This window comes from Strongylocentrotus purpuratus, unplaced genomic scaffold (assembly GCF_000002235.5).
Source record: "Strongylocentrotus purpuratus isolate Spur 01 unplaced genomic scaffold, Spur_5.0 spur5_scaffold_6, whole genome shotgun sequence".
Taxonomy (NCBI): domain Eukaryota; kingdom Metazoa; phylum Echinodermata; class Echinoidea; order Camarodonta; family Strongylocentrotidae; genus Strongylocentrotus; species Strongylocentrotus purpuratus.
Genome location: NW_022145612.1, coordinates 3,441,457 through 3,466,986, shown reverse-complemented (window position 1 = coordinate 3,466,986; position 25,530 = coordinate 3,441,457). Strand labels below are relative to the sequence as shown.

The window sequence follows — 25,530 nt, the reverse complement described above, 5'->3', positions numbered from 1 at the left end:
TTACTGATCATGGTTTTTTTTTTAATTTGTGTCATCTTTTTTTGCACCAGTTAGATAATTACCCAGCATGCAAGCTTAATTAATGATATGCATTTTATTGTTTATTAAACCTCAAAAACCTAAATTTAGTTAATAAACACACAATATAGAGTAGCAGGTTTTTAATGAACCAACTTACTGATGTATGCAGAGGAAAATCCTTTCAGAACACACACTTAAACTTTATATAATTTTTTTAGGCAGTGTTTATATTGCTTAAATTATCATAGTTGATTCGCCGGTTTGGGATGCCCAATGCGCTCAGCTTTTGTGGATAGCATAAAGTATTTTGAACTATCTTATTGGTGCAAAGGTACATTAATGTTATAATCTACTTATGTAACATGGATGTTATCACAGTTTGATCATCATATTGAGGCATTGAAAATAATTGTTAGTTAATTTTCATAAGTTTAAGAATACTGTACTGATTATTCAAAAGACACATATATGCTGTGAGTTATTTCACATGTAATTAAATGTGTGAGTTGAGCAGGTGATCGTGAAAGTTTATTCTGACATTGTCTTGTAGGACGCAACCGCCGTCCAAAACGCCCAGCCCGTTCTAAAGTGAACCCAAGCTCTGATTCTCTGGACGTAAGTTGGGATGAAGCAAAAGGAGACAATATTGACGGATACAGGGTGGATGTTGGAACTCCTTCTAACCCAAGACAGTTCACACAGCGAGTCCCTCGTGGAACAACAAGGGCATCTTTCCCAGGTCTAGACCCAGACACAGATTATCAAGTTAACATAGTATCTACTGCAGGAGTTGAAGAAAGTGAACCATTAACAAAGGCTGCTAGGACAAGTGAGTGTAAATTGTATTGGAATACATGGAATGTGCACTATGGCAGATGACGCTGGAAGCAGTCTAGCCTTTCTAGTTAGTAGTCTCTGGTACACCTATCTATATCTGCACATACATGTATATGTATGAAAAGCAAAGTATTTTGATTAAAGTATCAGAGTTACTTTCCAGGGAGAAAAAAAAATAAAGGTAAAATATAAAACCTAAATGTAGGGTTTACGCTTGTATTCAATCACATATTGCTCCACTACCAAATCTTAATTGTGTGTTTAGTGAAGATCAGTGTACAGAGCATAAGTCAACCATGAAACAATGTGATTTGGTAGCATAGATATTTGTGAAAAAAACTAAAGATGTTAGTCCAATTTTTTCACCAGCTGTGAACTATATGTATAGATAAGTTTTTGGGAACACTTAAGGACCGAAATGATCCTCTATCAGTCTCTTCACCTAAAACTGAGTGAAATGGAAAACAACTTTTGTATCATAAGAGAGTATTGTGTTTACTACTTTTTTTAAACTAGGCATGGTTGAAGAGGTGCAAGCATTTGTGAAACGAAAATGGTGTCTGTTATTGTAAGATCCTCCCCCCCCCCCCAAAAAAAAAAAAAAAGCTGTTCAAACACATACAATAAGTCAGGTTTATTATTCCTCCATATGGGTAATATCAGACAAACAGAAAGGCTCTACTTAGCATTACCCAATGGCAAATATATATAACACTGATCTCATATCATGGGATACAATGTATATATGTTATTTGCGTTTGCAAAGTTTTAGTGTTAATTGATTTGGTGTAATTTGTGATGTAATTTGTAATGCAAATGCTGTTTCCTTTACTTATCCTCTACTTTCCTTCTACTCCGCCTAGAGGCATTATACAATATGTGGTATAGAAATATCTTATTATTAGAAGTAGTAGTAGTAGTAATGTAGCATTATGGCTTATTCCATTAATTGCCTTTTAAAATAGTTTAAACATTACAATGAATTTCTGTCTAATCTGAATATAATGTTGAATGCAATGCAGTGTCAATTATCGCATTATCATTAAAACCGATAGACAGACATTCTGAGAACCCTTTAAGGGATTACAATCAAACTTGAATTTTAAAAATTGCTTCTGTTTTGGTTTGTAAAATCACTCTATGGCATCATTTTTTGACTACCCACAGTCAAGGGTCCATCTAGTTTAATGTAGCTTTCAATCTATTCTATGTCTAAAGGAGCATCTGAGTCCAGGCCAAGTCCAGGAGCAGAAAGGTCTCCTCCAAATGGGATGCAAATCAGAGAAGGGCCTGATAGAGCGACAGTGAACTGGGAACCTGCAACCAATGATGTAGATGGTTATGTTGTCAACATGGGCACTGAGGCCAACCCAAATCAGTTTACACAGCGTGTTCCAAGTAGTGACAGAAGGAGGTTTAAACAAGATGGACTTGAACCTGAAACTGATTATCAAGTTTCTATCAAATCATTTGATTCAGAAGGGGAAAGTGAGCCTATTCAACAAGGCTTCAGGACAAGGCCTAGTGAGTATTACAGATCTTCATTCCTTTCCTTATTTTGAAGTTTGTTGTCTGCTTTTAAGGTGACAATGTGTTGGACTTTGGTTGAAGGAATCTGATAACAGTTATCAATGAATGAAGTCCACTCCAAATTTTATTAAGTTAAACCGATAAGATTTTTAAATTATATACGTCACCTTCCTCCATCTTTTCATCCTCCCAGTTCTGAATAATAATATGAATGTTTTTACTACCCTCTACTTTTTCTTCTTTCTTTGCATTTGAAAATCCAATTGCATCTATTTCTCATTTTTATACTTGTTCAATATGACGGAGAAGATCTTAACAGTAAATTTTATCATAAAGTGTTATTTTTCATTACAGGGCGAACCGGCAGTCCCCAGCCCCCAACTGGTACAAAAGTGAACAGACGAGTAGACTCATTGGGTGTTGAGTGGGAAGAACCTGAAGGAGATGATGTAACTGGATACAGATTGGAAGCTGGACCTCCTTCAAACCCCCGCCAGTTTACAAGGGACTTTGAACCGGGCACAACTAGTGCAGACATCCCAGGCTTAACACCAGATACAGATTATCAGGTCAATTTGTATTCTACCTCCAGAACAGGAGACAGTGAACCTATAAGAAGGAATGCTAGAACTAGTGAGTACTTTCCTTTCACTTTGTAGATTCAGCAATTTTAAACTAATACGCATTTTGTATCTTGCATGTACCTAAATTGAGATTGTCGTTGTCTTCCATCTAAAATATTAATTGATAACAATAAATCATTGTCAAAGTGAATACTCAATATCCTAAAAAAAACATATATTTCTTTCCTCTACGAAATGTCAAAGTTGGGGGTGCGACCTATGCGGCGCTGCGGCCTTATCGCCGGCAAACACGGTATACATCATTAAAAACATTACAAAAGCATCAAAACTTTGTGAAAATGGTATCCATACTCTTAAATTCATTCATCCAGGGCCAACAAGACGTCCACAGCGCCCCCAACGCACTAGAGCAAGTTCATCAAGTCCTGATTCCATTGATGTCAACTGGGAAGCACCTACAGATGACAGTGTTGATGGATTCAGAGTTGATGTTGGAACTCCTGCTGATCCACGTAGAGACTTCTCAAGGCGATACCCTACTGGAACAACAAGGGCCTCTATTCCAAACCTAAACCCAGACTCACAATATCAAGTCAGTGTAGTATCCACCTCACCATCTGGAGAGAGTGAACCTGCAAGGAAGCCTGTGAGAACTCGTAAGTTTACTATTATATGTTTATTACTTTGAAGATGTTGAAAGAAATACATTTTGACCATGCATTTTAACCGCCAGACTCTGGGTATTGGTGCTAACACATTATTTTGTATACAAATTTCCTTATTCCATTGTGTGTTAAATTCTCCCCTCCACATTACATCTTCTCTACTGCTACATTTTTTTCATCTACAATACTCATTTTTCTAGGAACCTATACAAGCACTGCTTTATAATAGGTTCCTCACATTCTACTTAATCTATTATATTAATTGAGAATCATTGAGACGTTCTCATTTATACTACATGTATTGTATCATTTTTATTTGATATGTATGTCTATATTTTTGTAAAATGTGGAACAATAACAACTTGAAACTTGAATGTTGGCTAATATGTTGTTATTATGCTCTTAATTGGGAATACATGCACTTGTACATCCACAGAAGGTGACGGTAACCGACGCCCCTCCCGTCCAAATGGCATGCAAGTAAGGGAAGGTATCGAGTCAGCGACAGTGAATTGGGAACCCGCAACCAATGATGTAGACGGTTACATTGTCAACATGGGCACTGAAGCCAACCCGAATCAATTTACACAACGTGTTCCTAGTGGGGAAAGAAGGAGGTTTAGGCAAAATGGGCTTGAGCCTGATACAGATTATCAAGTTTCTGTCAAGTCATTTGATTCAAACGGAGAAAGCGAACCTATTCAACGGGGCTTCAGGACAAGACCTAGTAAGTATTCCTACTTTTAATGATTTACCTCAAGTTTTCTATTAACCTAAGATGTAAAAAGTTGTTGATCCTTCTTAAACTTTTAATTATCTTATTATGATGTTAAAAAATCATGAAAGCAAGAATAAGTATGATGAACTATAACCAATAAAGCACTCTGTGATATTCTGAGTCTTCTCGCCAAGTTCTTATTGTGAAGATGATTTATTATCACTTGCAATTGAAGAGATTAATGGGACTTTTTTATACAGACAACGTAGACAAAGGAGAACAACCAGATTTTTCTCAAAGCATGTGGATATGCATCACAACGAAAATAATTTATATTTCTACATTAAATCCTTCAATCAACCTTTTCAAACAAGACAGATGGGGTTCTACTTTTGCACTTTGTCTCCAAATTTTCTTCTTTTTCATTTTTTTGTTTTTTAAGAATAGTGGAGAAATAAACAGGTTCATGTTCTGAAGGATAGGGGTTCTGTTTTAAGCTTTTTGTTGATACATTTTTGTTCAAATAAAATGTTGTTGCCCTGTTACACTCTTCTCATCTTGAATCTCTTCTTTAAATTCAATTCTTATACAATGATATGCTTGCATTACAGGAGAATTTGTGTGTGGATAAGAATTTGAAACTAAAACTTTGATATACAGTATAGTGCATATTAGTGAGTATGGTTGATTCGCTTTAAGGATGACCTCAAATCACCACAAAAATTTAAAGCCAAGAAAAGTTATACAAAAGTTGATTTATTCATGTATCAAGTTATGTATTGTAGAAGATAGCATTATGTAATTGTATTGATACTCTCAGATGTATATACTGCTGGCTTTGGACATCTGTGTTTGGATAAAGATTAATATTGATAATGTTATTGTGCTTTCAGGACGACCCCAAACCACCAAGTCTCCAAATAGTGTCAGAACAAAACCGAGATACGATTCTATGGGAGTGCAATGGGAAGAACCTGAAGATGAGAATGTCGATGGATACAGACTGGAAGTTGGAACACCCTCTGATCCCCGCCAGTTTGTAAGGGAATTTGATCGTGGAACGACGGCTGCCAATGTTCCAGGTTTAGACCCAGAAACGGATTATCAAGTCAATCTAGTATCTACATCTCCATCTGGAGACAGTGAACCTGTAAGAAGGAGAGCTAGAACAAGTAAGTATTGTTATGTCACATTGAAGTTGTTACTTTTGTATGCAACTATACATGTACTGGTAGAAGATTTCTGAAGTATAAATAGATTTGATTTTTTAATGAGCTTTCTGTGCTAACCACTGAAGAAATTTCTTTTTCAACTCTAGTCTTAGAATGGGGAGGGGGATGGTGGAGCCAATAGTGGGCACCCTGCCATCTACATATTTTGCCATTCATGTTGAACGGCCATTTTCACCAATAATTCCAGATTATATTGTGTTGAAGTCTTGCATGTTTTGACACCTAGTTTACATGTATGAACCATTTGTGACCTTAATATGAAGAATTCAAAGAATTTTACCTGTGCTAGCCATTTAAAAAAAATGTGTAAATTCATAGGCATTCAAAGATACATGGATATATACAATGCAGCTTTGCTACCCCCCCCCCCCAACACACACACACACACACACATTCTCACATCAGGGCCTTTGTGGGGCACCTGATTGTGGGGTATTTCTGTGCGTTCCAGATATACCTTGTGGTCCCCTACTAGTGGGGTATGTACAACCTGGCGATAACAACCCGGCGGTGTGCTTACGATGTTACCATAAAAAAGTGTGCAAGTTTAAGCACACGCTCACAAAAAGTCATTTATGGGGTACCACTTCTAATGCCCCGCAGGGCATAGGACACCGAATATACAGTCATTTGAAAGACTTTACTCTGTGGGGTCCTGAAAAAATACCCCACAAAGTAAAAATGCCTCACAAGGGGTATGTGAAGCGCACATAAAACCCCACAAGAATGCTGAGGTGAGAGCACACACACACACACGCACACACACGCATTCTCACATCAGGGCCTTTGTGGGGCACCTGATTGTGGGGTATTTCTGTGCGTTCCAGATATACCTTGTGGTCCCCTACTAGTGGGGTATGTACAACCTGGCGATCACAACCCGGCGGTGTGCTTACGATGTTACCATAAAAAAGTGTGCAAGTTTTAGCACACGCTCACAAAAAGTCATTTATGGGGTACCACTTCTAATGCCCCGCAGGGCATAGGACACCGAATATACAGTCATTTGAAAGACTTTACTCTGTGGGGTCCTGAAAAAATACCCCACAAAGTAAAAATGCCTCACAAGGGGTATGTGAAGCGCACATAAAACCCCACAAGAATGCTGAGATGAGAGCGCACGCACACACACACAGCCAGACAGAACTTTAAAAACCTATTAGGAATGAAGTTACAGGCTGGTATGGCTCGATCTGTTACCTTTGAGAAGAAGCTACCAAGAATTTAAAAAATATTTGTACTCTGTGAAATGATTTTTTTTGTTTACACCTGAGTATTCTTAGTTTTATACCATTATTTTAGTAAAGAATGATGTGGAGAATATCACGTTATAAGAAGAGGGCTAAATCATTAGAAATTTGAATTTTGCAATGTCCCTAATATCCATGACTGAAATTTTTGTTATAACTGTCTCCTTAAGGGCGAACACGACGTCCAAAGCGCCCCCAACGCACTAGAGCAACTTCATCAAGGCCTGATTCCATTGATGTCAACTGGCAAGATCCAGATGATGAAAGTGTTGATGGATACAGGGTAGATGTTGGAACGCCATCCAATCCTAGGTCAAAGTTCTCACAGCGAATCCCTCGAGGAACCAATTCAGTCAGTGTTCCAGGCCTAGATGAAGATTCAGATTACCAAGTCAGTGTAGTATCCACCTCACCGACTGGAGAGAGTGAGCCTGTAAGAAAGTCTGTTAAAACACGTGAGTATGATAGTCATGCCTTAGACATAAAAAGTTACGGCATTCAAAAAGTTTGAAGAACCTAGATATTAAATGTTATATTAAATCTATAGGTATAGGTAATGTTTTGCCTCGGATAATTATGCCAGTAAAAAACCAAAGGTACTTATCTTCTCTCTATGATCATCACTTGATTGGTTGTAATGTAGCCAAGCATAATCAGACTCAATTAGATTAATTGTGTTCTCAGTTGGCATCATAATTTTCATATATTTTACTTAAATGCAGAAGTTTATAATACTAAATCCTCTTTGCTTGAAATATATTTATTTCCACAAAATGAAAGTTGCTTTGTATCTTTACAGAGAGGTCTAGTCCGCAGCGCATCTCCTCTCCAAATGGCATGCGGTTGGATGAAGAACCTTCTTCTGTGACAGTTAATTGGGATCCCTCAGGAAGTGATAACATTGATGGTTACACTGTCGACATAGGGACCCCCAGCAACCCAACTCAGTTCTCTCAAAATGTTCCCAAGACAACCACAAGTTTGAGGCAAAAGGGCCTTCGTCCAAGTACAGATTACCAAGTTTCTGTCAAGGCATATGGCTCAGATGGGGAGAGTGATCCTATTCAACAAGGGTTTAGGACAAAGCCTAGTGAGTACTGTCAAGATGCACTGCAATCACTCCTGCTTGAAGTTCATTTTATAGTATCAGTAACTAAATGGAAAGTACCAGCAAGATGAGAAACTTCTTGATCATGGTCCCACAGTGGTCTAGGTGTATTGTATTCATTTACATTTATATGTTCTAGATAATGGAATGGATATTCCATCCATGATTTCCAGTGAATTGTAGAATGAATAGTTGAGGAACTATCACTTGAGGTTTCCTGTGTGATTATATCCACCATTGGATGCGGGGGCAGGGCAGTCCCAAAGAAGATCGTAAAATTGTGCATGCACTAAATACATGTATCAATAGGTTTGCATGTAATGGGTACATATGATAATTATCCCCTCGCTGACGAAGTCGGAGGGGATATACTGTAGTTACACTGCCGTCCATCCTCCCTTCCGTCCTTCCGTTTGTGACCAATCTGGTTTCCGTTCAATAACTTTACAATGTTAGACAAATTTTAATGAAATTTGATATGAAAAACCCTCCCTCTTTCAAAGAAATGCTTAATCACTGTGATAATCATGCTCACGCAATGTATTAAGAAATGCTTTTGCTTTTAAGAAAAATAATGAATGCTAATGCACTGTTTCAATTGCTAATTATGCATTAAAATAAAAGAAAAGAAAACTTTTGTCATTGTATAAGTTTTTCTTTTTTCTGCTGTATATTAAAAAAAGTTTTATGCAATGTATTTTTGTCCGAGGCATACTGAGTTTTGAAGGAGACTATGCAACTGGCTCCGATTCTGTGTATGTATATATATCTGTATGTGGTGGTTCACAACTTCTACACAAAGGTGTACATGTATGTTATTCAATATTTGGCTTCACCTGTGCCTGGAAGGCAAAAGCTTAACTGAATCACGGTAAGCCTTGTGTCTCCCCTCCGGGAATAACTAATTTTGAGTGTGCAGGTGTACCCCTAAATCGGGCTTTCAATGCAGTGGGTTCTTAACATGCATTTAACATCCTATACGAGGGAGTGTTTTACACTTTGACATAGCCTGGCTTCTATGAGACGGGAGGGGCACTTTAACACACAACGCAGGTTTCAGTCATCCGCCTGGGTTGGAGTCAAACCCACGATCTTTGGTTCGACAGGCAGACGCTTAACCAACTGAGCCAACTCGCTTCATTAAGTAATTATGCTGATTAATGCCTTTTTTTACAAAAGCAAAATAACTGCTTCTTTACTTGTATTGCTAACTGTTTTTCTTGCTGTGAACTTGCTATACTATTCATTGGGAATTGCAAAGCTTCTCAATGATTTGTGACTTGTACATTTTTTGCAAACTTATGCAAATATATTCATCGTTAAAAATGTATTTCTGCAGACCAATTTTTATTCTGTATGTTTCATCTAATAGTAGCAGAGCTTAGGTATAGTCTTTTAATCTTCTACACAGAAATCTGTGATTTAATAATAGGCCTAATGCGTATTAATAATTACAAAAAGTGCTTTATAATTCTAGAACTATTTTCATTAACATATTTACATAGAGGCTTCAAAACTTCTTGAAAAAAATATACAATTTACTACTTATGCTTTTAAATTTAGGTCATAAAGTTGTTTTCAATTCATTTGAAATAACCAAATAATGCTTCTTTGTTTTTTATTGCTTTTTTTGTATTCTGTAACTCCACTACATGGAATTTGGTTTTTGCTTATTATACAATGCTTTTTCCCTGTGTAGCCTGAACACTTAAAACAAACAACTTCTTGTTGGAATGTGTTTTGTTCTTTGCAGAATTTATTTATTCTTCTGTTTAGGAGTTATTACAACATGACCTGCTCAACAACATTGCCTTTTCAAATTAATTACAACAGGCAAGATAATAATGTCTTCAGAATTGTTTTGCATACACATAAAAACTAGAACTCAGAGCAAGTCAGAAGGTAAAAGAATGTAGTGTTAAAGTCTATTCCCTTTAATACTAGTCAACTACATATAGATCTAAACTAGATCTAGAATAGATCAGAACTACTCTGAAGATATAGATTTAATCTAATTGTTAAGATCTGACAAGATTTGCTCAGCATGATGCGTGACAATTATCTACAGAAAAATCATAGTTCAGCTTCAGCATTAGGCTACTTAACACTTCCATGACTTGCATTTTACTTTCAGTATAATACAGAATTAGTTTAGATGTGAGCGTGAGTGCATGAGAGCATCAATAAGATGTCAAGCACCTGGTAGGTAACTGAGGGAGCTGTGATTTGCATGAGTGCTACAGAGCTTTAGCATAGCTAGGGTCTCCTTAGCTCTGCTCACTTGCCAAGAGTCAAGCATGAGCTTTGAAGTAGCTGTTTTTGTATCAGTGATATTTTGTAGTTCTTTGAGTGTGTTGAAAGAAGAGGTATGATTGGAGTATGATTAGTGAGATCACTTTGATCATTAAACAGATGTAGGAGAGTGAATTTAGTGTCATCTAAATTAGCAGTAGAATGCTCTGCCTTGTTTAACAAGAACTAAAGTCATTAATTTTGCACAAAGTCAAACAGTGAATAGAGATAGGGAGCTAAGAACAAGTATATATATGTGGGAATACCAATTCATCAAAATGTCTAACAAATCATTTTGAGGAATTTAATGAATATTAGTTACATTTTATATTTCTAAGTAATTGCAATTGATTCAATCTCTCTTTGTTTGCAGAGCGAAGTCGAGGCCCTGCACCCCCAGTTAACACCAAGGCAAATACACGCTACGATTCAATAGCAGTCAAGTGGGATGAACCTGAAGATGAGAGTGTTACTGGATACAGAGTGGAAGTTGGGACTCCTGATGAACCTAACCAGGCCTCTTGGAATTTCCCTCGGGGCACAAGAGATTTCACCATTCCAGACCTAGACCCAGATACAGATTATGACGTCAAATTATATTCCACCTCACCATCAGGGGATAGTGAACCCATCAGAAGGAAAGGAAGAACAAGTAAGTAATCATATCCATACTTAAATCTGTTCTGAGTAATTACTGATCATGGTTTTTTTTTTAATTTGTGTCATCTTTTTTTGCACCAGTTAGATAATTACCCAGCATGCAAGCTTAATTAATGATATGCTTTTTATTGTTTATTAAACCTCAAAAACCTAAATTTAGTTAATAAACACACAATATAGAGTAGCAGGTTTTTAATGAACCAACTTACTGATGTATACAGAGGAAAATCCTTTCAGAACACACACTTAAACTTTATATAATTTTTTTAGGTAGTGTTTATATTGCTTAAATTATCATAGTTGATTCGCCGGTTTGGGATGCCCAATGTGCTCAGCTTTTGTGTATAGCATAAAGTATTTTGAACTATCTTATTGGTGCAAAGATACATTAATGTTATAATCTACTTATATACATGGATGCTATCACAGTTTGATCATCATATTGAGGCATTGAAAATAATTGTTAGTTAATTTTCATAAGTTTAAGAATACTGTAATGATTATTCAAAATACACATATATGCTGTGAGTTATTTCACATGTAATTAAATGTGTGAGTTGAGCAGGTGATCGTGAAAGTTTATTCTTACAATGTCTTGTAGGACGCAACCGCCGTCCAAAACGCCCAGCCCGTTCTAAAGTGAACCCAAGCTCTGATTCTCTGGACGTAAGTTGGGATGAAGCAAAAGGAGACAATATTGATGGATACAGGGTGGATGTTGGAACTCCTTCTAACCCAAGACAGTTCACACAGCGAGTCCCTCGTGGAACACCAAGGGCATCTTTCCCAGGTCTAGACCCAGACACAGATTATCAAGTTAACATAGTATCTACTGCAGGAGTTGAAGAAAGTGAACCATTAACAAAGGCTGCTAGGACAAGTGAGTGTAAATTGTATTGGAATACACGGAATGTGCAGTATGGCAGATAATGCTGGAAGCAGTCTAGCCTTTCTAGTTTAGTAGTCTCTGTTAACCTACCTACATCTGCACATACATGTATAATTATGTATGAAGAAAAAAGTATTTTGATTTAAGTATCAGAGTCACTGTAGTTGTTGTTATTTGGTATTATCTTTTTTTTTTGTTTTTTTGTTACTATTTGTTAATTCGTACTCTTATAAAATCATTTTTTTTGTTTGTTTTTGTTTGTTGATAATATAATCTCGGATCCACTGGTCCATGAAAACCAGGGAGAAAAACTTAATAGTAGGTAAAATATCACACCTAAAAGTAGGGTTTACGCTTATATTCAATCAAATATTGCTCCACTACCAAATGAATTGTTTGTTTAGTGTAGATCAGTGTTCAGAGCATAAGTCACCCATGTAACAATGTGATTTGGTAGCATAGATATTTGTGGAGAAAACCAAAGATTTTAATCCAATTATTTCACAAGCTGTGAACTATAGTTAAGTAATTGTGAACACACAGTTAAGGACTGAAATGATCCTCTACCACAGTCTCTTCACCTAAAACTGAGTGAAAAGAAAAAAAGACTTTTGTATCATAAGAGAGTATTGTGTATACTACTTTTTTAAAACTAGGCATAGTTGAAGAGGTGCAATCATTTGTGAAACAAGAATGGTTTCTGTTATTGTAAAATCCCCCTCTCCCCAAATAATTTGTTTTTGACAAAGCTGTTCAAACACATACAATAAGTCAGGTTTATTATTCCTCCATATGGGTAATATCAGACAAACAGAAAGGCTCTACTTAGCATTACCCAATGGCAGATATTTATAACCCTGATCTCATATCATGGGATTCAATGTATATATATTATTTGCATTTGCAAAGTGTTAGTTTTAAAGGTAAAGACCAGTATTGGAAACGCCCCCTTTTAAAAAAAAATGAAATAGAAGCTCTTATTACCAATCATGCGAAAGAATATGTTTTGACTAATACATGATGTTAACAATTTTGCAGGGAAACCGCCTACTAATTGATATATTTGGTAAATTAGTTTATCTATTGGGATGTGAGAGATATCACGTGTGCGTAGTCCCATATAGATCTTTCTGTGTACAGTGCTTGTAACTTTACCAAGACTGGGCCAAATTTCTTATCATTTTGATGATTCCAGAACCTTGCAGTACACACCAATACTTATATGCTAGATGATCAACCTTTTCTGATCGATTCCACAACGTTTCTTTCACAATGCAATTGCATGACCAGAACCGATCTTTATCTTTAATTGATTTGATGTAATTTGAATGCAAAAACTGTTTCCTTTACTTATCCTCTACTTTCCTTCTAATCCGCCAACTAGAGAACATTATACAATTTGCGATATAGAAATATCTTATTATTAGAAGTAGTAGTAGTAGTAATGTAGTATTATGGCTTATTCCATTAATTGCCTTTTAAAATATTGCAAACATTACAATGAATTTCTGTCTTATCAGAATATATAATGTTGAATGCAATACAAGAAGACGTGAAATGTGTTTTAACAGTGTTAATTATCGCATTATCATTAGAACTGATAGATATTCTGAGAACCTGTTAACGGTTTACAATCAAACTTGAATTTTGAGCATTGCTTCTGTTTTGGTTTGTAAAATTGCTCTATGGCATCATTTTCGACTGCATGCAGTCAAAGAACCATCTAGTTTAATGTAGCTTTCAATCTATTCCATGTCTAAAGGAGCATCTGGGTCCAGGCCAAGGCCAGGAGGAGCTGAAAACTCTCCTCCAAATGGCATGCAAATCAGAGAAGGTCCTGATAGAGCGACAGTGGACTGGGAACCTGCAACCAATGATGTAGACGGTTATGTTGTCAACATGGGCACTGAGGCCAACCCGAATCAGTTTACACAGCGTGTTTCAAGTGGGGAGAGGAGGAGGTTTAAACAAGATGGGCTTGAACCTGAAACAGATTATCAAGTTTCTATCAAATCATTTGATTCAGAAGGGGAAAGTGAGCCTATTCAACAAGGCTTCAGGACAAGGCCTAGTGAGTATACAGATCTTCATTCCATTCCTTATCATCCCTTCGCTGATGAAGTCAGAGGGGATATGGTAACTCTGCCGGTCTGTCCGTCCGTACTTCCGTAACAAATCTGGTTTCTGTTTGATAACTTTAGTAATGTTTGAAGGATTTTAATTAAATTTGATATGAATATTTACAATATCAAAATACAGCCCCAGTTAGATTTTGGAGTATGTAGGTCAAAAGTTGTAGCTCATTGAATATGCAAAAAATAGCTAATTACGTATCCGAAAATGTATTTGATAAGGAAGTACATGGTATTAGAATTCAGCTTACGTTCCATTTTGGAGTATGTAGGTCAAAGTCAAAGTCCATAGCTCATTAAATATGGAAGGATACCTAATTATTTATGCAAAAAATGGAATATGACAATAGTTCTCATAAAATGTATCATCTACATGATGGCTGTGAGTTACGAACATTAAGATTGATAAGATTTTTAAATTATATACTTCACCTTCCTCCATTTGTTCGTTCTCCCAATTCTGAATAATAATATGAATGTTTTTACCACCCTCTTCTTTTTCTACTTTCTTTTCCTTTGAAAATTCAATTGCATCTATGTAATAAAGCTGCATTCTTCCTCATTTTTATGTTTGTTTACATATAACGGAGAAGATCTTAACAGTAAAGTTTTTTCATGGAGTGTTATTTTTCATTACAGGACGAACCGGCAGTCCTCAACCCCCAACCGGTACCAAAGTGAACAGACGATATGACTCATTGGGTGTTGAGTGGGAAGAACCTGAAGGAGATGATGTAACTGGATACAGATTAGAAGCTGGACCTCCTTCAAACCCCCGCCAGTTTACAAGGGACTTTGAACCAGGCACAACAAGTGCAGACATCCCAGGCTTAACACCAGATACAGATTATCAGGTCAATTTGTATTCTACCTCCAGATCAGGAGACAGTGAACCTGTAAGAAGGACTGCTAGAACTAGTGAGTACTTCCCATTCACTTTGTAGATTCAGCAATTTTAAAGTATTAAGCAGTATCTTGCATGTACTTAAATTGAGATTTAGTTATCTTTCATCTAAAATATTAGTTAATAACAATAAATCATTTTCATGGTAAATATTCAACATCCTAAAAAAGACATAAATTATTGAAGCCATGAAGAAAGCCTCAAGCCTTTGTGAAAATAGTATCCATATACTCTTAAATTCATTCATCCAGGACCAACACGACGTCCAAAGCGCCCCCAACGCACTAGAGCAAGTTCATCAAGTCCTGATTCCATTGATGTCAACTGGGAAGCACCTACAGATGACAGTGTTGATGGATTCAGAGTTGATGTTGGAACTCCTGCTGATCCACGTAGAGACTTCTCAAGGCGATACCCTACTGGAACAACAAGGGCCTCTATTCCAAACCTAAACCCAGACTCACAATACCAAGTCAGTGTAGTATCCACCTCACCATCTGGAGAGAGTGAACCTTCAAGAAAGCCTGTCAGAACTCGTGAGTGTGCATTCTCTAGCTGCTTGCATCAAAGATATAACAATGGCTAACATTCAAAATGTTTTTTATGCTATTTGATGATGCAGAACAAGTGAGCATGGATATCTGAAATGACCAGCATATTTATCACATCTTTCACCCATACATGTATAATATGCTGAGAGATCTAAGGGCATTTATGTTTAACTAAAGCACATATAGAAGAAATGTACATCTTTCAAACAATAGTTAAGAAAGGTCAAACATTTTGAGTCAGTAATGATTTTTGTTCCAAGTTCAGAATTGTGTTATTTGGAATATTATGATATGTTTGTGTATATTATATGTGATCCAGGAAATAGTCTTCTTTTATGTCAATGGTTAAGCCTATTGCAGTCAAACATATAGCTGATTGTCAATATGAACTTATTTGTTGAAATCCGCAGAAGGCGACGGTACTAGACGCCCCTCCCGCCCAAATGGCATGCAAGTAAGGGAAAGTATCGAGTCAGCGACCGTGAATTGGGAACCTGCAACCAATGACGTAGATGGTTACATTGTCAACATGGGCACTGAGGCCAACCCGAATCAGTTTACACAGCGTGTTCCAAGTGGGGAAAGAAGGAGGTTTAGGCAAGATGGGCTTGAACCTGATACAGATTATCAAGTTTCTCTTAAGTCATTTGATTCAGAAGGGGAGAGTGAACCCATTCAACGAGGCTTTAGGACAAGGCCTAGTAAGTATAACAATTGCCCAATGTGTACAATAAAAAGTTAAAGCTAAGTATAGTTATACAAGATTTGATTCATGTATCATGATTGCATTATCATTAGAGAAAACTTTGTAGAAACCGAGACTTATTCAAGTTATGTATTGTAGAAGATAGCATTATGTCATTGTAAGATACTCTTACATGAATACTGATGGCTTTGTCATCTGTGTTTGGAAATAGATTGATGTTGATAATCTTATTGTTTTTTCAGGACGACCCCAAACCACCAAGTCCCCGACTGGTGTCAGAACAAACCCACGATACGATTCTATGGGAGTGCAATGGGAAGAACCTGAAGATGAGAATGTTGATGGATACAGACTGGAAGTTGGAACACCCTCTAATCCCCGCCAGTTTGTAAGGGAATTTGATCGTGGCACGACGGCTGCCAATGTTCCAGGTTTAGACCCAGAAACGGATTATCAAGTCAATCTAGTATCTACATCTCCATCTGGAGACAGTGAACCTGTAAGAAGGAGAGCTATCACAAGTAAGTGTTAACTTGTTGCCTATTGGAGTCGAGTGACTCCTATGTTAAAGTCTCTGTGACATATAGAATTTAGTGTCCTGTGTACCGTAGTCAGATTAAAATGGCTCAAATATCCTGGTACTTGCAACTTCATGATTCATGTTCATATCAGAAAAATGTCTTTGTTTAGATGGAAATTCTTCATATATTGCAAAAGTGTCATTTCATCATTGCAAGGTCACCAGCAGTAATGGGGGATGAATATTTCCTCTACAAATGGCCAGTTACAAATTTTATCCAAATGAAGTTACTGCCCTTAGTGCCTTCAAGCCCCAACTAACTGGTCAAATAATATTACTTCTTTCAATAATTTTTTTGAAATAGTATTCATGATATAACTTTTTTAATAAAAAATTATTTGAAGAATATAAGGTTTGTAGACGAGTGCTCATTAGAGATTCAAACTTTAAAATGTCCGCTATTAAAGGCATCGTTTAACAATGTTAAATCTGAGATGCACTGCCCTACGTGTTATCAGTGTCTGTGATATGGTGCAATATTGTAGCCCTAAAAAATTGCGCGTCAAAATGATGAAGAAGTGCCTCAAAAAGTAAAAATCTTTGAGTGACCTGTTATACCATACTCGTTTTCCCCAATAGACTGAAGTGTTATGAAAACAGTTAACAAAACGTAAAATAGGCGATAGGCTTGTTAAAGTCATGGGGTTCCTGACTGACCTAAAGGTTTATAATTGTCATTGCAGCATGAGCTAAATCCAGGATTTTGTTTCAGAATCTGAGACAAAGTTGCCCAATCCCTTTAAAGAAAGAAGCATTTGTTCATGTTTTATTGTCTTTACTGTGTTATTTAGGGCGAACACGACGTCCACAGCGCCCCCAACGTACGAGAGCAACTTCATCTAGTCCTGATTCCATTGATGTCAACTGGCAAGATCCAGATGATGAAAGTGTTGATGGATACAGGGTAGATGTTGGAACGCCATCCAATCCTAGGTCAAAGTTCTCACAGCGAATCCCTCGAGGAACCAATTCAGTCAGTGTTCCAGGCCTAGATGAAGATTCAGAATACCAAGTCAGTGTAGTATCCACCTCACCGACTGGAGAGAGTGATCCTGTAAGAAAGTCTGTCAGAACACGTAAGTAAAATAGTCATGCCTGATCGACATTGGTGTTCAAATATCATTGTGCCAATGTTTTAGTTGCCCGTACAATATTTTTAACTTTTTGATTTTAATTCCATTTTCAATTTATATAAAATTCGGCCGAAGAGATCAGATACAGCTTATGTCATAATGCTCACTCGCATGAGTTAAATAATTGAAGTTCAAATTAAGCAAAATTGTTAATGTTTACGATAATCCAATCCAATCCAAAAGATATTTGATATGGCGCCTTTTCCTTGCTATTACAAAGCGCTGCACACACGCTCCACAATGTTTGGGCCACTTAAAAACAAAAGTTAGACACTTCTCAGAGATCAGTAAAGTATATGTAGGCTTGTAATAAAGTAATTTCTAGCAGAATAGATGTGACTTGAGTAGTTTCTTGAACTGGTCAACAGATGAGGCCGTCTGCACAGGAGTAGGTATGGTTCCACAGTTTATGATACATGTACTTTGATGTCTTATCTAAAGAATAAATGCAATTTTTCAAACATTTACCCAAATTGCATTGAGCCAAGTGAAGTGCTCATTCTCATTTTTAATAATAATGCTAGATATCTTGCCTCATGAGAGATCCCACGCCAGTTTAAAAAAATAATTGTCTACAACATGAATACCGTAAATCTCCGTGTATAAGGCGCACCTGTGTATAAGGCGCACCCCTATTTTGGGGGGGGAAAAAAAAAAAAAAAAAAAAAAAAAAAAAAAAAAAAAAAAAAAAAAAAAAAAAAAAAAAAAAAATCGTTTTTTGTTTTGTTGTTGTTGTTGTTTTTTGTTGCCGAAAACCCACGCGGGGAAGGACCTTCATTTTACATCGAGGTGCAGTAGAAGTTGTGAACTTGTCACAAATAATAGTAACAACAGTCTAAGGCTTCATGATACCAAGTGTCCCACACCAGCCTCTTCACATCACCTAGCAGAAGCACTGTGTTCTATGCCAAACATCAATAGTCATGCATGATATGAATAGCATCCTCTATCTTTCTAATAATGGAGTACCTAGGATAGAACCTTGTGGTACACCATTTGTTATAAAAAACATATGCGACATTGCCAGGCATAGCGCCATAAATCGAAACTAAAAAAAAAAAAAAAAAAAAAAAAAAAAAATTCTGTACCTGTGTATAAGACGCACCCCCGACTTTCAAATTTTTTCGGCGGCAAAAAAGTGCGCCTTATACACGGAGATTTACGGTAGTCACTTGTTATTTTTGTAAATTTCATTGAAGTGTAAAAATTATCATCAGAACAGCACCTTGTTACAGTAAACACAAAATTACGAGTTGCTGTATCTTTACAGAGAGGCCTAGTCCGCAGAGCATCTCTTCTCCCAATGGTATGCGGTTGGATGAAGAAAGTTCTTCTGTGACAGTTAATTGGGATCCATCCGGCAGTGATAATATTGATGGCTACACTGTCAACACAGGGACCCCAAGCAACCCAACTCAGTTCTCTGAAAATGTCCCCAAGACAACCACAAGTTTAAGGCAAAAGGGCCTTCGTCCAAGTACAGATTACCAAGTTTCTGTCAAGGCATATGGCTCAGATGGGGAGAGTGATCCTATTCAACAAGGTTTTAGGACAAAGCCTAGTGAGTACTGCCAAGATACACTGCAATCACTTTTGCTTGAAGTCCATATTATAGTATTAGTAACTAAATGGAAATTATCAGCTAGGGGAGAAACTTTTTGATTATGTTCTCATAGTGGTTTTGGTGTGTAAAAAGTTACACGCGATAATCTGTGATAATCTGTGGTAATCATCCAACATAAACTGAAGATGTCCCTATGTGTTGGCTCAGTCAGTAGAGCGTCGGCCTCACAACCAGGAGGTCATGGATTCGAACCCCGGCCGCGTCATACCAAAAGACGTTTAAAGACGGGAGTTGCTGCTGCCTTGTTTGGCGTTCAACAATAAGGTATAGAGCAACGTCGATCTGGCGCTGCTCAGTGGCTGCCGGGCTCACGATCAATTGGGCAAAAAGAATTTCCATTTTTGGTTTAACTTAATAAAATTTGGAGTGGACTTTAAAAGATTATTAATATTATTATTTAACAAGACAACTTGAAATCCCCTTTTGCTAAAAGGAAATATTGAATTTCCATATTGTACATACCCTGTTGTAAGTGTGTGAAGTAACTTGTTGTGGCTTAAGATGCTGCAAGTCAAATTAATGAAAAGTTCTACATTTCGCATAGAATATAGAAAAACTGAAAATGATTCCATTTCTCTTGTTTGTTTGCAGAGCGAAGACAAGGCCCTGCACCCCCAGTTAACACCAAAGCAAATACACGCTACGATTCAATAGCAGTCAAGTGGGATGAACCTGAAGATGACAGTGTTACTGGATACAGAGTGGAAGTTGGAACTCCTGATGAACCTAACCAGGCCTCTTGGAATTTCCCTCGGGGCACAAGAGATTTCACCATTCCTGACCTAGATCCAGATACAGATTATGACGTCAAATTATATTCCACCTCACCATCAGGGGATAGTGAACCAATCAGAAGGAAAGGAAGAACAAGTGAGTGGTATATCTATACTAAAATCTGTTCTGGATCATTCCTGAGCACAGGTTTTTTTTAATTTGTGTCATCATTTATGCATTAGTTATGATTACCCGGCATGCAAGCTAAGTTAATGTTATGGGTATCATTTTTTGTCAACCTCAGAAACCTACATTTTGTTTAATATTAAACACACTATATAGAATAACAGGTTAAAATGAACCAACTTACTGATGTGTGCAGAGGAAAAAAGTTTGAGAAAAAACTTACTTAAAGTTTATATTATTTTCAGGCATTGCTTATATTGCTTTAATTATCATAATTCATTTACCAGATTGTGATGCCCTATGCGCTCAGCTTTTGTGTACAGCATAGAGTATTCTTATTGCTGCAAAGATACATTAATGTTATAATCTACTTGTATACATGGACTAGCAGGACCCGCGGAAATCCGCGGGATTCTAGAGGGGGGCGGGGGTGTAAATAGATATATAGAGACTGTCTAAATTAAAATTGCCATTCAGGCCATTAAAAAAATATACATGTTTAGCGTCCCCGCCCGCTTCCTTTTTGGGGGCCGCCTCCTTTTTTCTTTTTTTTTGAAATTGTTTCAATTTTTTTTTTTTTTTTTTTTTTTTTTGAAAGAAAAAAAAAACAGCGTCCCCGCCCGCTTCCTTTTTGGGGGCCGCCTCCTATTTTTTTTTTTTTTTTTTTTTTTATTTATTTATTTATTTTTTTTGAAAGAAAAAAAACATGAAAAGCACTGCTAAAATGTATTTCTGATTTAAAAAAAAAAATAAATAAAAAATTGTCGGCCGCCATCTTGCAAAATAGCCCGAATGTCAGGGAAAATGTACGGAGCGGCCATTTTATAAAGAAAAAAAAAAGGGCCTACTCCTTCCCATTTTTCGAAAAACACGACGCTAAACATGTTTTTTTTTTAATTTGGCCTTATATAAAAAATAAAAAAACGATCCAACTGTACTGGTAGTTATTCTTTAAGCCACTGGAACTGCGTAGAGTTCCGTAGTGTGGCGTACCGACTACGCAGAAATTAGGCTGCGTATTAATGGGAAAATAGTCCCTGCGTAGGTTATGCGTAGGCTGGCGTACAGGTTTGCTTATGGTTGCTTACTGTGTGGAAAGCTTTTACTGCTTTGTCGATCTGGCTTAGGGTAGCGTACAGTTGCGTAGTCATGTAGCGTAGTGTTGCGTAAAAAGGCGTACTTTCTGCGTCAAGTTTCTACACCGACAGTACGCGAAAAAATTTAACACGTTGAATTGTTTTTGTTCATCTTGCGTACCCCTTTCCGTCCCTCAGCATATGGTAACGTAGGCCAGCGTAGTTGGTACGCAACACTACACAACTCTACGTATTAACCCCACCTCAATTAGTGTTCGCAAGTGTAACAAATAAAGTATTAAAAATATGCTCATCTGACCCTAATTAAACGCCTAAACCCCCCGAGCTTTCGGGGGTTTATGGCCCCTTGAAACCTGTGGACCCCACGCCTATATTTTATATACACTCAACTCGCTGCGATCTGATCTCTCCCGCCCCCCCCAACTTTGAAGAACGTAACCCCCGAGCTTTTGGGGGTTTATGGCCCCTTGAAACCCGTGGACCCCACGCCTATATTATATATACACTCAACTCAGGACCCGCGGAAATCGGCGGGATTCTAGAGGGGGGCGCAGGCAAAAAATTAAGTTTTTTATTTCGGGGGCTCCATTTCAAATTTTTGGGAAATTTTCGGGGGCTACTTTTTCAACTTTCGGGGGCTCTTTTTTCTGGGGCTACTTTCATAAAAGGATAGGCCTACACTTTGTTGAGATTTGTTTAGTAGGCTAAGGTTTCAGGCTTCCTAGACTACTTCATAATTGCCTAGATCTATTTAAAAAAAAAACATTTTTCTAATTCAATAACTAAGTTTTCATGCATTGATTTGATGCAAGAACTGTAACATAATAGACCCTAGATTGTGATTATTTCTGACCATGAATTTCGATAATCATTTTTCAAAGTAAATTTTCACAAGAAAATCAGACAGTCGTTTAAAAACGTAGACATTAGTAATACTTTTACTAATTCTAAGCTCGGGTTTTGTAAATCTATTCACGAAACTATATTGAAATCGCGGCAATAATGATGCAAACCAACACATAACAATTTCAAAGTGTCAAATCTCTTCGACTCGAGCTCAGCTGAACTCACACACACCTCAGCGTAACTCCAGGAAGCTCGAACACCGGCGCCTCAGGCGTCGGACGCCTGTGGTCCGCGGTCCCGGTGTTGGAGCTTCCCGAGCAGCGCAACTGCACTGTGTGTAATGTATGTGACTGAAGGCAGCTTGCGACTAAACTGTCAGTCCAATGGTTTTCTTGTGAAAACTTTCCTTTAGAAAATGATAATCAAAATTCAGTAAGCATGCATGGCCGTAATAATCACAAAATAAGCTTTGATTTCATACCTCCATTTACGAAAACTATATACAATCATGATGGAAATAGGTCTCTAAGTTTGGACGTCGACGGGAAGCCCCGTGTATCTCTCTGGCTTGTGCAGCGCTACTACAAAGCACATCCTATAGCAAGACGCTTTACTCTCGGTAATCCCGCCCTTTGCATAGAGCATTTAATACGCAACTTAATGTGAGTGGATGGTCATCGGTCGTGTGTCTACGGATGTAATGTTGAATATCCATGAGGTATCTCTGTCGTCACGCATATCCTGCATTATGCATGTCGCGTCTGTTTTCGCCCTGGACGTCGACACGGAGGAGGACCTCGGGCGGAGTATAGCCAATTCCACAGAGTAGACTCTCCCGCGGACGATGGCACCGGGCACGGGTACCCCGAGGGGAGGGTTCAGGAGGAGATAGCCGCACCAACTTGGGTCGGCGATCTCATTAAAAAACAATAGAATACAAAGGCTCGCGGAGACGTCGCGCCCCCCGCGGAGCCTTAGCGTATTACTTATATAGATGTTATCACAGTATGCTTATCATATTAAGGCATTGAAACTAATTTTAGGTTAATTCTCATAAGTTTAGGAATACTGAAATGATTCTTCTAAATACATATATATGTAGTGAGTTATTTCACAAGGAAGAAATGGCAGAAAAAAGGCATCTTCTATTCAATGTAATTAAATGTGTAATTCAAGCAGGTGATCGTGAAAGTTTGTTCTTACAATGTCTTGTAGGACGCACCCGACGTCCAAAACGCCCAGCCCGTTCTAAAGTGGACCCAAGCTCTGATTCTCTGGACGTAAGTTGGGATGAAGCAAAAGGAGACAATATTGACGGATACAGGGTGGATGTTGGAACTCCTTCTAACCCAAGACAGTTCACACAGCGAGTCCCTCGTGGAACAACAAGGGCATCTTTCCCAGGTCTAGACCCAGACACAGATTATCAAGTTAACATAGTATCTACTGCAGGAGTTGAAGAAAGTGAACCATTAACAAAGGCTGCTAGGACAAGTGAGTGTAAATTGTATTGGAATACATGGAATGTGCAGTATGGCAGATGACGCTCGAAGCAGTCTAGCCTTTCTAGTTATAGTCTCTTGTACAAATACCTATATCTGCACATACATGTATATGTATGAAGAAAAAAGTATTTTGATCAAAGTATCAGAGTTACTTTCCAGGGAGAAATACTTTATAGTAGGTAAAATATCAAACCTAAAAGTAGGGTTTATGCTTATATTCAATCAAATATTGCTCCACTACCAAATGAATTGTTTGTTTAGTGTAGATCAGTGTTTAGAGCATGAGTCAACCATGTAACAATGTGATTTGGTAGCATAGATATTTGTGGAGAAAACCAAAGATTTGAATTTGTTACCATTTGTAAACTACAGTTAAGTACTTGGGAACACAGTTAAGGACTGAAATGATCCTCTATCACAGTCTCTTCACCTAAAACTGAGTGAAATGGAGAAAAAAAAATTGTATCATGAGAGAGTATTGTGTATACTCCTTCTTTAAAACTAGGCATGATTGAAGAGGTACAAGTATTTGTGAAACAAGAATGGTTGTCTGCTATTGTAACCCCCCCCCCCCCCAAAAAAAAAAAAAAAAAAAAAAAAAAATTGAAAAAGCTGTTCAAATACATACAATTAGTCAGGTTTATTATTCCTGTAAATGGTTGGTATCAGATAAACAGAAATGCCCTACTTAGCATAACACTGATCTCATATCATGGGATTCAATGTAGCATAATGGCTTATTGCATTAATTGCCTTTTAAAATATTGCAAACATTTAACTGACTTATTCTTTTTGTCTAATCTGAATATAATTTTGAACGCAATACAAGAATACATATATTATTATGACCTTATTGATTCTTTAAAAAATTTAAAAGTGGTAATTTTTCTCCTCTCTTATTCCAAATCCCAATTAGTTCAATTTTATTTTATTTTTTCCACAATTCGATGAAAAATGACAATAAAAAGCAGTAAAGATATAAGGTACAGAAATTCACCAACAATAAAATTGCCGTACACATATGCAATAGTTATAAATAGACAAAAATACACAAATCGAAATGTGGAGGATGCCAAAGGCCTATCACAGGTTTATCAAGAAGATATATAATACATTATTATTTGCTTGAGAGAAATATGGATTATTTAAACATACACAGACACATGAACATGAACACACTCCCAACAACAAAAATCAGAGGAAAAATCAAAGAAATTAATTTCTTAATGAAGCTTTCAATCTATTCCATGTCTAAAGGAGCATCTGGGTCCAGGCCAAGGCCAGGAGGAGCTGCCAATTCTCCTCCAAATGGGATGCAAATCAGAGAAGGTCCTGATAGAGCTACAGTGAACTGGGAACCTGCAACCAATGATGTAGACGGTTATGTTGTCAACATGGGCACTGAGGCCAACCCAAATCAGTTTACACAACGTGTTCCAAGTAGTGACAGAAGGAGGTTTAGGCAAGATGGACTTGAACCTGAAACAGATTATCAAGTTTCTATCAAATCATTTGATTCAGAAGGGGAAAGTGAGCCTATTCAACAAGGCTTCAGGACAAGGCCTAGTGAGTATACAGATCTTCATTCCATTCCTTATCATCCCTTCGCTGATGAAGTCGGAGGGGATATGGTAACGCTGCCGGTCTGTCCGTCCGTACTTCCGTAACAAATCTGGTTTCTGTTTGATAATTTTAGTAATGTTTGAAGGATTTTAATTAAATTTGATATGAATATTTACAATATCAAAGTACAGCCCCAGTTAGAT

The 25,530-nt window shown here is 37.4% G+C and overlaps 1 protein-coding gene across 4 annotated transcripts in view; it reads left to right on the top strand.

Moving 5' to 3' along the window:
• LOC763365 (tenascin-X) overlaps window positions 1-25,530 on the top strand; it is a 90,601-nt gene that overhangs the window by 29,326 nt on the left and 35,745 nt on the right. For 3 of the 4 annotated variants that reach the window (XM_030972281.1, XM_030972280.1, XM_030972284.1), the window contains 11 exons: window positions 572-850; window positions 2,077-2,382; window positions 2,743-3,021; window positions 3,344-3,628; window positions 4,074-4,364; window positions 5,249-5,527; window positions 17,451-17,735; window positions 19,063-19,353; window positions 20,008-20,286; window positions 23,475-23,753; window positions 25,022-25,330. In XM_030972281.1, coding sequence (XP_030828141.1) covers window positions 572-850; window positions 2,077-2,382; window positions 2,743-3,021; window positions 3,344-3,628; window positions 4,074-4,364; window positions 5,249-5,527; window positions 17,451-17,735; window positions 19,063-19,353; window positions 20,008-20,286; window positions 23,475-23,753; window positions 25,022-25,330 — 3,162 coding nt within the window. The remainder of the gene's footprint in view (window positions 1-571; window positions 851-2,076; window positions 2,383-2,742; window positions 3,022-3,343; window positions 3,629-4,073; window positions 4,365-5,248; window positions 5,528-17,450; window positions 17,736-19,062; window positions 19,354-20,007; window positions 20,287-23,474; window positions 23,754-25,021; window positions 25,331-25,530) is intronic. The other variant, XM_030972283.1, reaches the window with a different exon arrangement.